This window comes from Salvelinus namaycush, unplaced genomic scaffold, assembly GCF_016432855.1.
Source record: "Salvelinus namaycush isolate Seneca unplaced genomic scaffold, SaNama_1.0 Scaffold115, whole genome shotgun sequence".
Classification (NCBI taxonomy): domain Eukaryota; kingdom Metazoa; phylum Chordata; class Actinopteri; order Salmoniformes; family Salmonidae; genus Salvelinus; species Salvelinus namaycush.
In genome coordinates this window covers 208,845-224,516 of record NW_024057842.1, presented here as the reverse complement: position 1 = coordinate 224,516, position 15,672 = coordinate 208,845, and the positions used below count along the sequence as shown (strand labels likewise).

General features: G+C 49.3%; 1 protein-coding gene across 1 annotated transcript in view; it reads right to left on the bottom strand.

Annotated features, from left to right (window-relative positions):
- The window catches only part of znf106a (zinc finger protein 106a), a 57,669-nt gene that overhangs the window by 25,135 nt on the left and 16,862 nt on the right, over window positions 1-15,672 (bottom strand). The window contains exons 4-6 of the mRNA XM_038982392.1: window positions 9,644-12,607; window positions 7,423-7,982; window positions 327-481 (exon numbers count right to left, since the gene is read on the bottom strand). Of these exons, the coding sequence (XP_038838320.1) occupies window positions 327-481; window positions 7,423-7,982; window positions 9,644-12,607 (3,679 nt within the window). The remainder of the gene's footprint in view (window positions 1-326; window positions 482-7,422; window positions 7,983-9,643; window positions 12,608-15,672) is intronic.

Below are 15,672 nucleotides of genomic sequence, written 5' to 3'. Positions count from 1 at the left end.
AAGGACTTCCTGGTTGTCCCCAACAGCTCATACCACATGATGGGGGACAGACACTGACAAGGACTTCCTGGTTGTCCCCAACAGCTCATACCACATGATGGGGGACAGACACTGACAAGGACTTCCTGGTTGTCCCCAACAGCTCATACCACATGATGGGGGACAGACACTGACAAGGACTTCCTGGTTGTCCCCAACAGCTCATACCACATGATGGGGGACAGACACTGACAAGGACTTCCTGGTTGTCACTCTGGGATTAAGAATGTCCTATTTGAACTGAAATGTAATCTGACAGGACCAGTGAAGGCTGGGAGGTGTAGTACCTGCTGTTTGACCACTAGGAGGCGCTGGACATCCATGTAGGCAGCCTGTAGAGCAGCCCTGGCCTGGATCAGGCTGTTGTCGACCCCTTGTAGAGACCGGCTCAGATCCTCCTCTCTCAGAGACACAGCAAGGAGATGGTCCACCTGCAGGCGCTCTGGAGGACAATACAATGATGGTTTACTGAGGGACAAAAAAATACCTGGCCTGAGCAGTGACCATCTCAGACAGTATCACATATAGTACTATAGACAGTGTACTGAATCACGTATTATTATAGACAGAGTTACTACAGTAACAGTTGCTACAGTAACAGTTGCTACAGTAACAGGATGTTCACCAGTGTCCTGCTGTCCTAGAGGAGTTGCTACAGTAACAGGATGTTCACCAGTGTCCTGCTGTCCTAGAGGAGTTGCTACAGTAACAGTTACTACAGTAACAGTTGCTACAGTAACAGTTACTACAGTAACAGGATGTTCACCAGTGCCCTGCTGTCCTAGAGGAGTTGCTACAGTAACAGTTGCTACAGTAACAGGATGTTCACCAGTGCCCTGCTGTCCTAGAGGAGTTGCTACAGTAACAGTTACTACAGTAACAGGATGTTCACCAGTGTCCTGCTGTCCTAGAGGAGTTGCTACAGTAACAGTTGCTACAGTAACAGTTACTACAGTAACAGTTGCTACAGTAACAGGATGTTCACCAGTGTCCTGCTGTCCTAGAGGAGTTGCTACAGTAACAGTTGCTACAGTAACAGTTGCTACAGTAACAGGATGTTCACCAGTGTCCTGCTGTCCTAGAGGAGTTGCTACAGTAACAGTTGCTACAGTAACAGTTACTACAGTAACAGGATGTTCACCAGTGTCCTGCTGTCCTAGAGGAGTTGCTACAGTAACAGTTACTACAGTAACAGGATGTTCACCAGTGTCCTGCTGTCCTAGAGGAGTTGCTACAGTAACAGTTACTACAGTAACAGGATGTTCACCAGTGTCCTGCTGTCCTAGAGGAGTTACTACAGTAACAGTTACTACAGTAACAGGATGTTCACCAGTGTCCTGCTGTCCTAGAGGAGTTGCTACAGTAACAGTTACTACAGTAACAGTTGCTACAGTAACAGGATGTTCACCAGTGTCCTGCTGTCCTAGAGGAGTTGCTACAGTAACAGTTACTACAGTAACAGTTGCTACAGTAACAGTTGCTACAGTAACAGGATGTTCACCAGTGTCCTGCTGTCCTAGAGGAGTTGCTACAGTAACAGTTGCTACAGTAACAGTTGCTACAGTAACAGGATGTTCACCAGTGTCCTGCTGTCCTAGAGGAGTTACTACAGTAACAGTTGCTACAGTAACAGGATGTTCACCAGTGCCCTGCTGTCCTAGTGGAGTTGCTACAGTAACAGTTGCTACAGTAACAGGATGTTCACCAGTGTCCTGCTGTCCTAGAGGAGTTGCTACAGTAACAGTTACTACAGTAACAGTTGCTACAGTAACAGGATGTTCACCAGTGTCCTGCTGTCCTAGAGGAGTTGCTACAGTAACAGTTACTACAGTAACAGGATGTTCACCAGTGTCCTGCTGTCCTAGAGGAGTTGCTACAGTAACAGTTGCTACAGTAACAGGATGTTCACCAGTGTCCTGCTGTCCTAGAGGAGTTGCTACAGTAACAGTTACTACAGTAACAGGATGTTCACCAGTGTCCTGCTGTCCTAGAGGAGTTACTACAGTAACAGTTACTACAGTAACAGTTGCTACAGTAACAGGATGTTCACCAGTGTCCTGCTGTCCTAGAGGAGTTGCTACAGTAACAGTTACTACAGTAACAGTTGCTACAGTAACAGGATGTTCACCAGTGTCCTGCTGTCCTAGAGGAGTTGCTACAGTAACAGTTACTACAGTAACAGTTGCTACAGTAACAGGATGTTCACCAGTGTCCTGCTGTCCTAGAGGAGTTGCTACAGTAACAGTTACTACAGTAACAGTTGCTACAGTAACAGGATGTTCACCAGTGTCCTGCTGTCCTAGAGGAGTTACTACAGTAACAGTTACTACAGTAACAGGATGTTCACCAGTGTCCTGCTGTCCTAGAGGAGTTACTACAGTAACAGTTACTACAGTAACAGGATGTTCACCAGTGTCCTGCTGTCCTAGAGGAGTTACTACAGTAACAGTTGCTACAGTAACAGGATGTTCACCAGTGTCCTGCTGTCCTAGAGGAGTTGCTACAGTAACAGTTACTACAGTAACAGTTGCTACAGTAACAGTTGCTACAGTAACAGGATGTTCACCAGTGTCCTGCTGTCCTAGAGGAGTTGCTACAGTAACAGTTACCATAGTAACAGTTGCTACAGTAACAGGATGTTCACCAGTGTCCTGCTGTCCTAGAGGAGTTGCTACAGTAACAGTTACCATAGTAACAGTTGCTACAGTAACAGGATGTTCACCAGTGTCCTGCTGTCCTAGAGGAGTTGCTACAGTAACAGTTACTACAGTAACAGTTGCTACAGTAACAGGATGTTCACCAGTGTCCTGCTGTCCTAGAGGAGTTACTACAGTAACAGTTACTACAGTAACAGGATGTTCACCAGTGTCCTGCTGTCCTAGAGGAGTTACTACAGTAACAGTTACTACAGTAACAGGATGTTCACCAGTGTCCTGCTGTCCTAGAGGAGTTACTACAGTAACAGTTGCTACAGTAACAGGATGTTCACCAGTGTCCTGCTGTCCTAGAGGAGTTGCTACAGTAACAGTTACTACAGTAACAGTTGCTACAGTAACAGGATGTTCACCAGTGTCCTGCTGTCCTAGAGGAGTTGCTACAGTAACAGTTACTACAGTAACAGTTGCTACAGTAACAGTTGCTACAGTAACAGGATGTTCACCAGTGTCCTGCTGTCCTAGAGGAGTTGCTACAGTAACAGTTACTACAGTAACAGTTACTACAGTAACAGTTGCTACAGTAACAGTTGCTACAGTAACAGGATGTTCACCAGTGTCCTGCTGTCCTAGAGGAGTTGCTACAGTAACAGTTACTACAGTAACAGTTGCTACAGTAACAGTTGCTACAGTAACAGGATGTTCACCAGTGTCCTGCTGTCCTAGAGGAGTTGCTACAGTAACAGTTACCATAGTAACAGTTGCTACAGTAACAGGATGTTCACCAGTGTCCTGCTGTCCTAGAGGAGTTGCTACAGTAACAGTTACCATAGTAACAGTTGCTACAGTAACAGGATGTTCACCAGTGTCCTGCTGTCCTAGAGGAGTTGCTACAGTAACAGTTACTACAGTAACAGGATGTTCACCAGTGCCCTGCTGTCCTAGAGGAGTTGCTACAGTAACAGTTGCTACAGTAACAGGATGTTCACCAGTGTCCTGCTGTCCTAGAGGAGTTGCTACAGTAACAGTTACTACAGTAACAGTTGCTACAGTAACAGTTGCTACAGTAACAGTTGCTACAGTAACAGGATGTTCACCAGTGTCCTGCTGTCCTAGAGGAGTTACTACAGTAACAGTTACTACAGTAACAGTTGCTACAGTAACAGGATGTTCACCAGTGTCCTGCTGTCCTAGAGGAGTTGCTACAGTAACAGTTACTACAGTAACAGGATGTTCACCAGTGTCCTGCTGTCCTAGAGGAGTTACTACAGTAACAGTTACTACAGTAACAGTTGCTACAGTAACAGGATGTTCACCAGTGTCCTGCTGTCCTAGAGGAGTTACTACAGTAACAGTTACTACAGTAACAGTTGCTACAGTAACAGGATGTTCACCAGTGTCCTGCTGTCCTAGAGGAGTTGCTACAGTAACAGTTACTACAGTAACAGGATGTTCACCAGTGTCCTGCTATCCTAGTGGAGTTGCTACAGTAACAGTTGCTACAGTAACAGGATGTTCACCAGTGTCCTGCTGTCCTAGAGGAGTTGCTACAGTAACAGTTACTACAGTAACAGTTGCTACAGTAACAGGATGTTCACCAGTGTCCTGCTGTCCTAGTGGAGTTGCTACAGTAACAGTTACTACAGTAACAGGATGTTCACCAGTGTCCTGCTGTCCTAGAGGAGTTGCTACAGTAACAGTTACTACAGTAACAGTTGCTACAGTAACAGGATGTTCACCAGTGTCCTGCTGTCCTAGAGGAGTTACTACAGTAACAGTTACTACAGTAACAGGATGTTCACCAGTGTCCTGCTGTCCTAGAGGAGTTACTACAGTAACAGTTGCTACAGTAACAGGATGTTCACCAGTGTCCTGCTGTCCTAGAGGAGTTGCTACAGTAACAGTTACTACAGTAACAGTTGCTACAGTAACAGTTGCTACAGTAACAGGATGTTCACCAGTGTCCTGCTGTCCTAGAGGAGTTGCTACAGTAACAGTTACCATAGTAACAGTTGCTACAGTAACAGGATGTTCACCAGTGTCCTGCTGTCCTAGAGGAGTTGCTACAGTAACAGTTACCATAGTAACAGTTGCTACAGTAACAGGATGTTCACCAGTGTCCTGCTGTCCTAGAGGAGTTGCTACAGTAACAGTTACTACAGTAACAGGATGTTCACCAGTGCCCTGCTGTCCTAGAGGAGTTGCTACAGTAACAGTTGCTACAGTAACAGGATGTTCACCAGTGTCCTGCTGTCCTAGAGGAGTTGCTACAGTAACAGTTACTACAGTAACAGTTGCTACAGTAACAGTTGCTACAGTAACAGGATGTTCACCAGTGTCCTGCTGTCCTAGAGGAGTTACTACAGTAACAGTTACTACAGTAACAGTTGCTACAGTAACAGGATGTTCACCAGTGTCCTGCTGTCCTAGAGGAGTTGCTACAGTAACAGTTACTACAGTAACAGTTGCTACAGTAACAGGATGTTCACCAGTGTCCTGCTGTCCTAGAGGAGTTGCTACAGTAACAGTTACTACAGTAACAGTTGCTACAGTAACAGGATGTTCACCAGTGTCCTGCTGTCCTAGAGGAGTTGCTACAGTAACAGTTACTACAGTAACAGGATGTTCACCAGTGTCCTGCTGTCCTAGAGGAGTTGCTACAGTAACAGTTGCTACAGTAACAGGATGTTCACCAGTGTCCTGCTGTCCTAGAGGAGTTGCTACAGTAACAGTTACTACAGTAACAGTTGCTACAGTAACAGGATGTTCACCAGTGTCCTGCTGTCCTAGTGGAGTTGCTACAGTAACAGTTGCTACAGTAACAGTTGCTACAGTAACAGGATGTTCACCAGTGTCCTGCTGTCCTAGAGGAGTTACCATAGTAACAGTTGCTACAGTAACAGTTGCTACAGTAACAGGATGTTCACCAGTGTCCTGCTGTCCTAGAGGAGTTGCTACAGTAACAGTTACTACAGTAACAGGATGTTCACCAGTGTCCTGCTGTCCTAGAGGAGTTGCTACAGTAACAGTTACTACAGTAACAGTTACTACAGTAACAGTATGTTCACCAGTGTCCTGCTGTCCTAGAGGAGTTGCTACAGTAACAGTTACTACAGTAACAGTTACTACAGTAACAGTTGCTACAGTAACAGGATGTTCACCAGTGTCCTGCTGTCCTAGAGGAGTTACCATAGTAACAGTTGCTACAGTAACAGTTGCTACAGTAACAGGATGTTCACCAGTGCCCTGCTGTCCTAGAGGAGTTGCTACAGTAACAGTTACTACAGTAACAGGATGTTCACCAGTGTCCTGCTGTCCTAGAGGAGTTACCATAGTAACAGTTGCTACAGTAACAGTTACTACAGTAACAGGATGTTCACCAGTGTCCTGCTGTCCTAGAGGAGTTGCTACAGTAACAGTTACTACAGTAACAGGATGTTCACCAGTGCCCTGCTGTCCTAGAGGAGTTGCTACAGTAACAGTTACTACAGTAACAGGATGTTCACCAGTGTCCTGCTGTCCTAGAGGAGTTGCTACAGTAACAGTTACTACAGTAACAGGATGTTCACCAGTGTCCTGCTGTCCTAGTGGAGTTGCTACAGTAACAGTTGCTACAGTAACAGGATGTTCACCAGTGTCCTGCTGTCCTAGAGGAGTTACTACAGTAACAGTTGCTACAGTAACAGGATGTTCACCAGTGCCCTGCTGTCCTAGAGGAGTTGCTACAGTAACAGTTACTACAGTAACAGGATGTTCACCAGTGTCCTGCTGTCCTAGAGGAGTTACTACAGTAACAGTTACTACAGTAACAGTTGCTACAGTAACAGGATGTTCACCAGTGCCCTGCTGTCCTAGAGGAGTTGCTACAGTAACAGTTACTACAGTAACAGGATGTTCACCAGTGCCCTGCTGTCCTAGAGGAGTTGCTACAGTAACAGTTACTACAGTAACAGTTACTACAGTAACAGTTGCTACAGTAACAGGATGTTCACCAGTGTCCTGCTGTCCTAGAGGAGTTGCTACAGTAACAGTTGCTACAGTAACAGTTGCTACAGTAACAGGATGTTCACCAGTGTCCTGCTGTCCTAGAGGAGTTGCTACAGTAACAGTTACTACAGTAACAGGATGTTCACCAGTGTCCTGCTGTCCTAGAGGAGTTGCTACAGTAACAGTTACTACAGTAACAGGATGTTCACCAGTGTCCTGCTGTCCTAGAGGAGTTGCTACAGTAACAGTTGCTACAGTAACAGGATGTTCACCAGTGTCCTGCTGTCCTAGAGGAGTTGCTACAGTAACAGTTGCTACAGTAACAGGATGTTCACCAGTGTCCTGCTGTCCTAGAGGAGTTGCTACAGTAACAGTTACTACAGTAACAGGATGTTCACCAGTGTCCTGCTGTCCTAGAGGAGTTGCTACAGTAACAGTTGCTACAGTAACAGGATGTTCACCAGTGTCCTGCTGTCCTAGAGGAGTTACTACAGTAACAGTTACTACAGTAACAGGATGTTCACCAGTGCCCTGCTGTCCTAGAGGAGTTGCTACAGTAACAGTTACCATAGTAACAGTTGCTACAGTAATAGGATGTTCCACCAGTGCCCTGCGGTCCTAGAGGAGTTACCATAGTAACAGTTGCTACAGTAATTTACTACAGTAACAGGATGTTCACCAGTGTCCTGCTGTCCTAAAGGAGTTACCATAGTAACAGTTGCTACAGTAACAGGATGTTCACCTTTCTTGGACTTGACCTTCAGTCTTTTAGTCTTCCTCTCTGAATGAGGGATTTCAGGGCATGGAATTTCCCCAGCTGCACGTCGTTTCATCCTGGCTCCCTGCGTGTCAGTCTGCTCCGTCCCCGAGCTGCTGTCCCCCATCACGGAGTCAGGTCTCGGCTGGACCCCTGGTGGCCCCTCCGGTAGTGCCCCCTGGACTTCTCTCTGTGCTTTGTCCTCGCACTGTGTCCCCTCCACCTTAGGCTGCTGGGGGTCTCTGAAGAACGAGGAGCTTTTCTGCTCTGAGCTGCGTCTCACTTCCCTTCCAGCCGTCACATCTCCGGGTGCTCTCTCTCCTGGCATCGCCTGACCAGGGGTCTGACCCCCGAAGAGAGAGGAGAGGTTGGCGGTCGAGCGGTCCGGAGCCACGCTACTCTCCGAGAGGCTGCGTTTGCGAGGAGTCACGGGGGCGAGGGCTGTTCCAGAGGCTCCGATGCCGAAGAGGGTCTCCCACTGAAACCCCTCGGCCGGAGGAATGTCTTCCCCTTCCTGGTCACAGGACACCATCTCTATACCGAACCTGATAAGACGAAGACAGGATACATCTCATGTTCAGTCATCCATTACCATCAACTCCACAGACATTTAAACGTGACTGACAGGACATGTGTACTTTTTAAAAGGTCCCTGATCTTTAAGTGCTTTTGTTTACCCTTTTTGTCATTGTTTAAGCCAAGCTATTTTTGGGGGGCATTATGGATTCCATAAGGAGTTGGCAAGAGAGGAGAAACAGACTGGCACCTAGGCTACTGTTTAAAAAGGCAAGGGGTTATACACTCAGTGGCCAGTTTATTAGGTACACCATCTAGTACCGGGTCCGACTCCCCTTTGCCTCCAGAACATAGGGAATTATTTGAGGCATGGAAACATTGCTCAATTATTATCAAGGGACCTAACTTGTGCCAGGAAAACATTCCTCACATCATTACACCAGCGCCACCATCCTGTACCGTTGAACACCAGGCAAGGATGGGGACATGGACTGTTTAGGAGGGGAACCAGTTATTGGTCGTCTGCTGCAATAGCCCCGTCGGTGACCAACGAGCTGTGCGTTCTGTGATGTCGTTCTGCACACCACTGTTGTACCGCATTATTAGTGGACTGTTTGTGGCCCGCCCTGTTAGCTTGTACCATTCTTGCCGTTCTCCTCGGACCTTTCTCGTCAACGAGCTGTTTTCACCCCCCACAGGAGAGCAGCTGACTTGGATGGTTTTTGTTGCTTTTGTCGTACCGTCGTTCTCGATAAACTCTCGACACCCGCGCGTGATCTGAGATACTGGATCTGACACACCTGGTTACTGTCGATACTACCACGTTGAACGTCGCTTAGGTCACTCGTTCTGCCCGTTCTAATGTTCAATCGAACAGTAACTGAATGCCTCGATGCCTGTCTGCTTTATTTAGCAAGCCACGGTCACGCGACTCACTGTCTGTAGGAGCAAACCATTTCCGTGAAACGGGGTGGTGTACCTAATAAACTGGCCACTCAGTGTATGTACCAAGTATCAGAGTAGCAGTGCTAATCTAGGATCAGGCAGCCCTTTATCTCTATAATTACTATACACTGACTATACTAAACATTAGGAACACCTTCCTAGTATTGAGTTTCCCCCCCCCCCCCCCCCCCCCCCCCCTTTCCCCCTCTGAACAGCCTCAATTCGTCGGGACATGGACTCTACACGGTGTTAAAAGCGTTCCACAGGGATGCTGGCCCATGTTGACTCCCACAGTTGTGTGAAATTGTCTGGATGTCCTTTGGGTGGTGGACCATTCTTGATACACACATGAAACTACTGAGCGTGAAAAACCCAGCAGCATTGCAGTTCTTGACACAAACCGGTTCCTGGCACCTACTACCAAACCCTGTTCAAAAGACACTTAAATATTTTCTTGTCCATTCACCCTCTGAATGGCACACAGACACAATCCATGTCTCAATTGTCTCAAGGCTTAAAAATCCTTCTTTAACCACCAGTCTCCTCCCCTTCATCTACACTGATTGAAGTGGATTTAACCGGTGGCATCAATAAGGGATCATAGCTTTTCACCTGGATTCACCTGGTCAGTCTCATGGAAAGAGCTCAGTGTATATTACTATCTAAAAGGCTAAACTGATCCGAGAGCAAAACTCCCACAATGAGATGCGTCATACATTCCTGCTGCAGGTAATTAACCGCTCACCTGGGCATGCCTTTCCCCTGCTGCTGCTTCTTCCTGTGGACTTCCTGGTACACCTGGTCCCAGTTGACACAGCGACGTGACCCCGAGGAGCTGATGAGCTGTCTTAACGTTGGCTTCAGCCCCGAATCCTTCTCCGCCTCCCCTCGCCTCGTCCCGCTCACATTCCTTATCCGCCGGGCGATGTTCAGATTGGGCTCGTGGCTGCCGCTCTTGGTCTTGGAGCCGATGTGTCGGGTGAGGTCCCTCTTTAGGGCTAAGGGTAGGGTGGGTTTGGTCTGGGTGGAGCCTGAGGAGGGGTCAGAGGTCGTGTGGAGGTCAAGGTTAGGGTCGATGGTTCTCAAGGGGTCACTGTCTGACCATAGCCCTGCGTCTGCTACTTCCATGGCCTCCTCTCCAGCACCAGCCACCATGCCCCTCGCCTCCTCCCTCTCCCCCGCCGCCTCCTCCTCCTCCCTGGGAGAGAGAGAGAGCACAATCCCCCCTGGGGACTCCATGGTGGAAGTGCTGACCTGGACAGACTGAACAGACAGGTGGTTGTCTGAGGGAGATGTCACACACTCCATCGCGGTCTCCAAAGACTCATTAGCAGCAGCTCTGTCCTCAGCTGGGTTAGCTCTGCTGCTAGCTCTGTCCTGTCTGGTCTGTCTAGACGTCTTCCCTCTCTTCTGTCTGTTGTCGTCTCCAACCTTAACGCTTTCAGAGCTCTCCACCTGCTGCTGCTGTTGTTCCTCGATGTGTAGCACCATCTTCTTCTCCTTTTTCTCCATTCTATGGTCGTTGGACTCCGTCTTCTGTCCCTCCGTCCTGTGGTGAAGCAGTGTCTCCTTGGCTCTCCTCAGCATCTCGGTCAGCGAGTCCTGGCTGGAGGCTCGGCTCAGCTGGGTCCTGGGGGTGGTAGAGGGGCTAGGGCTGGAGGCCCTACTGAGGTGGGTCTTGGGGCTGGGGCTGGGGGTTAGGTTGAGGGTGGGGCTGGAGGCCCTACTGAGGTGGGTCTTGGGGCTGGGGCTGGGGGTTAGGTTGAGGGTGGGGCTGGAGGCCCTACTGAGGTGGGTCTTGGGGCTGGGGCTGGGGGTTAGGTTGAGGGTGGGGCTGGAGGCCCTACTGAGGTGGGTCTTGGGGCCTTGGGTTAGGTTGAGGGTGGGACTGGAGGCCCTACTGAGGTGGGTGTTGGGGCCTTGGGTTAGGTTGAGGGTGGGCCTGGAGGCCCTACCGAGGTGGGTCTTGGGGCCTTGGGTTAGGGTGGGGCTGGAGGCCCTACCCAGGTGGGTCTTGGGGCCTTGGGTTAGGTTGAGGGTGGGGCTGGAGGCCCTACCCAGGTGGGTCTTGGGGCCTTGGGTTAGGTTGAGGGTGGGGCTGGAGGCCCTACTGAGGTGGGTCTTGGGGCCTTGGGTTAGGTTGAGGGTGGGGCTGGAGGCCCTACTGAGGTGGGTCTTGGGGCCTTGGGTTAGGGTGGGGCTGGAGGCCCTACCCAGGTGGGTCTTGGGGCCTTGGGTTAGGGTGGGGCTGGAGGCCCTACCCAGGTGGGTCTTGGGGCCTTGGGTTAGGTTGAGGGTGGGGCTGGAGGCCCTACTGAGGTGGGTCTTGGGGCCTTGGGTTAGGGTGGGGCTGGAGGCCCTACTGAGGTGGGTCTTGGGGCTGGTAGTAGAAGAGGAGGACAGGCCTTTCTCAAGGCACTCTGATGGCTTAGCTGGCCTCCGTCTGGTGGAGGTAGACCCAGAGGAAGAGGAGGAGGAGGTGGTTTGTCCGTCTGTCCTCAGACTGTTGCTCTTAGAGGAGCTCAGACAATTGCTGGTATCACTACTACTCATCCTTGTAGAGATGTCTCTATGCTTCCTGGGTTCCCTCCCTTCGACACTGTGATCAGGGGACCTCTGATGCTGTGCTGCTCTCTGCTGTCCTGCTCGCAGGTCCCGTCTGGACTGAGTCGGCTGGAGACCCGAGGAGTGTTGGAGGGCCAGCGTTATGTCACGTCTGGGCCTCAGGTCAACATCTCTGCCCTGGGCCGAAGGGATCTGGGGGGTCTGGAAGGTTGGGGGAGGAGGAGGACCCTTTGGGTGCTTCTCTGAGGGGTGAGGGTGGGGGTGGGGGTGAGGATGAGGGTGTGGGTGAGTCTCCTTATGGGACGGATAAGGGGACCAGCGACAGGTCTTGTCTAGTTTAGGATTACTACCGAACGCCTTGGGCCCCGTGCCGCTTTTACGATCATGTTCTGCTCCACCGGCTGGCCGTTCCTGGATCTGGTGGCCACCCTTCCTGCCGTCATCCTGCGCTTTAAAGTGAGCGTCTCGGTGTAGCTGGTCGAAGGAACCGACTGGATCCAGCTGGTCGCTGGTGAAGTCCATCCTGTGAAGAGACTCTATGCTGCTCAGCCCTTCCGTCATGACAGGCTCAGCGAGCACACCAGGAAGTCCGTTACCCCCTCTGCTGCTGCCGTATAGACTGGTAGTCCCTCCTCCTCTGCTGTTCTGCTGCCAGGGTCCCCTCCCTCCTCTCTGCTGCTGTGCCGGGGGATGGAGATACTCCTCCTGCTGCCATTTCTTATTGGTTCCCTCCCTGCTGTGCAGGCTGCCACTGCCTCTCTGTCCAGCGCTCCACTTGTAGACGTTGGGTGTTTCCTGGGCATGCCAGGTGGCACTGCGGCCCTGTTTCCTGTCGTGCCAGTTAGACCTGATGTCCTCCTGGGTCTCCCAGGGATCTCGACCCCCAGCGGGGTTCGAGCTGCAATCCCAGCCCCCCTGCCCCTGCCAGGCAGACCCTTTGCATTTTCGAGGTGGTGGTGGTGGTGGTGGTGTTGGAGGGGTTTTGTTGAGGTATCTCCAGTCCCACAACGCCCCCTTCTGGCAGAAGTACTGCCGTGCGTCACTCCACTGCTGGATCTGTTGCTGCCGTTTCCTACTCTCCTCTTCCTCTCTCCTCTGCACCTCCTCCTCTTTGGCACGCTTTGCTGCAGCCTCCTCCTCTCTCCTGGAGACATGAGAGAAAACACACACAAGTCAAAGCCACTCACAGCTCCCGTTCATCTGACTGGCATTTTACAGTGCAGTTCTACTGTCTGTCCTGAATCAGCCCTAGTTCAATAAACGCTAGCCTTCATGACATAACATCCTTCATAGACCTGGTCTACGGAGCCTTCATGACATAACCCACTGTAACGTCCTTCATAGACCTGGTCTACGGAGCCTTCATGACATAACCCACTGTAACGTCCTTCATAGACCTGGTCTACGGAGCCTTCATGACATAACCCACTGTGACATCCTTCATAGACCTGGTCTACGGAGCCTTCATGACATAACCCACTGTGACATCCTTCATAGACCTGGTCTACGGAGCCTTCATGACATAACCCACTAACGTCCTTCATAGACCTGGTCTACGGAGCCTTCATGACATAACATCCTTCATAGACCTGGTCTACGGAGCCTTCATGACATAACCCACTGTGACATCCTTCATAGACCTGGTCTACGGAGCCTTCATGACATAACCCACTGTAACGTCCTTCATAGACCTGGTCTACGGAGCCTTCATGATATAACCCACTGTAACGTCCTTCATAGACCTGGTCTACGGAGCCTTCATGACATAACCCACTGTAACGTCCTTCATAGACCTGATCTACGGAGCCTTCATGACATAACCCACTGTGACATCCTTCATAGACCTGGTCTACGGAGCCTTCATGACATAACCCACTGTAACGTCCTTCATAGACCTGGTCTACGGAGCCTTCATGACATAACATCCTTCATAGACCTGGTCTACGGAGCCTTCATGACATAACCCACTGTAACGTCCTTCATAGACCTGGTCTACGGAGCCTTCATGACATAACCCACTGTAACGTCCTTCATAGACCTGGTCTACGGAGCCTTCATGATATAACCCACTGTAACGTCCTTCATAGACCTGGTCTACGGAGCCTTCATGGCATAACCCACTGTAACGTCCTTCATAGACCTGGTCTACGGAGCCTTCATGACATAACCCACTGTGACATCCTTCATAGACCTGGTCTACGGAGCCTTCATGACATAACCCACTGTAACGTCCTTCATAGACCTGGTCTACGGAGCCTTCATGACATAACCCACTGTGACATCCTTCATAGACCTGGTCTACGGAGCCTTCATGACATAACCCACTGTAACGTCCTTCATAGACCTGGTCTACGGAGCCTTCATGATATAACCCACTGTAACATCCTTTATAAATTATTAGGACGTGTGAACAGTTTTAAATGATTTGGACGTGTGAACAGTTTTAAATTATTAGGACATGTGAACAGTTTTAAATTATTAGGACGTGTGGACAGTTTTAAATTATTAGGACATGTGAACAGTTTTAAATTATTAGGACATGTGGACAGTTTTAAATGATTAGGACGTGTGGACAGTTTTAAATTATTAGGACATGTGAACAGTTTTAAATGATTAGGACATGTGAACAGTTTTAAATTATTAGGACATGTGAACAGTTTTAAATTATTAGGACGTGTGGACAGTTTTAAATTATTAGGACATGTGGACAGTTTTAAGATGAGAGGCTCTTAACTGTACCATCTAGGGAAAGGGAGAGGCTCTTACTGTACCATCTAGGAGAAAGGAGAGGCTCTTAACTGTACCATCTAGGAAAGTGAGAGGCTCTTAACTGTACCATCAGATGAAAGGAGAGGCTCTTAACTGACCTCTATGAGAAAGGAGAGGCTCTTAACTGTACCTCTAGGAGAAAGGAGGGCTCTTAACTGTACCTCTAGGAAAAGGAGAGGCTCTTAACTGTACCATCTAGGAGAAAGGAGAGGCTCTTAACTGTCAATCTAGGAAAAGGAGAGGCTCTTAACTGTACCATCTAGGGAGAAGGGAGAGCTCTTAACTGTACATCTAGGAGAAGAGAAGGCTCTTAACTGTACCATCTAGAGAAAGGAGAGGCTCTTAACTGTACCATCTAGGAGAAGGAGGGGCTCTTAACTGTACCATCTAGGAAAAGGAGGCTCTTAACTGTACATTAGGGAGAGCTTACCGTCCATCTAGGGGAGAGGCTCTTACGTACCATCTAGGGGAAAGAGAGGCTCTTAACTGTACCATCTAGGAGAAGGGAGAGGCTCTTACTGTACCATCTAGGAGAAAGGAGAGCTCTTAACTGTACCATCTAGGGGGAAGGAAGGCTCTTAACTGTACCATCTAGGAGAAAAGAGGCTCTTAACTGTACCATCTGGAGGGAAAGGAGAGGCTCTTAACTGTACCATCTAGGAGAAAAGGAGAGCTCTTAACTGTACCATCTAGGAGAAAGGAGAGGCTCTTAACTGTACCATCTAGGGGAAAGGAGAGGCTCTTAACTGTACCATCTAGGGGAGAGGCTCTTAACTGTACCATCTAGGAGAAAGGAGAGCTCTTAACTTACATCAAGGAAAGGAGAGGCTCTTAACTGTACCATCTAGGGAAGGGAGAGGCTCTTAACTGTACCATCTAGGAGAAATGAGAGAGCTCTTAACTGTACCATCTAGGGGAAAGGAGAGGCTCTTAACTGTACCATCTAGGGGGAGGGGAGAGGCTCTTAACTGTACCATCTAGGGGAAAGGAGAGGCTCTTAACTGTACCATCTAGGGGGAAGGGAGAGGCTCTTAACTGTACCATCTAGGGGAAGGAGAGCTCTTAACTGTACCATCTAGGAGAAAGGAGAGGCTCTTAACTGTACCATCTAGGAGAAAGGGAGGCTCTTAACTGTACCATCTAGGAAAGGAGACTCTTAACTGTACCATCTAGGGGAAAGGAGAGGCTCTTAACTGTACCATCTAGGAGAAGGGAGAGGCTCTTACTGTACCATCTAGGGGGAGAGGCTCTTAACTGTGTACCATCTAGGAGGAGAGTGCTCTTAACTGTACCATCTTAGGGGAAAGGAGGGCTCTTAACTGTACCATCTAGGAGAAAGGAGAGGCTCTAACATGTACCATCTAGGGAAGGAGAGGCTCTTACTGTACCATCTAGGGAAGGAGAGGCTCTTAACCTTTACTCGAGGGAGAGAGAGGAGAG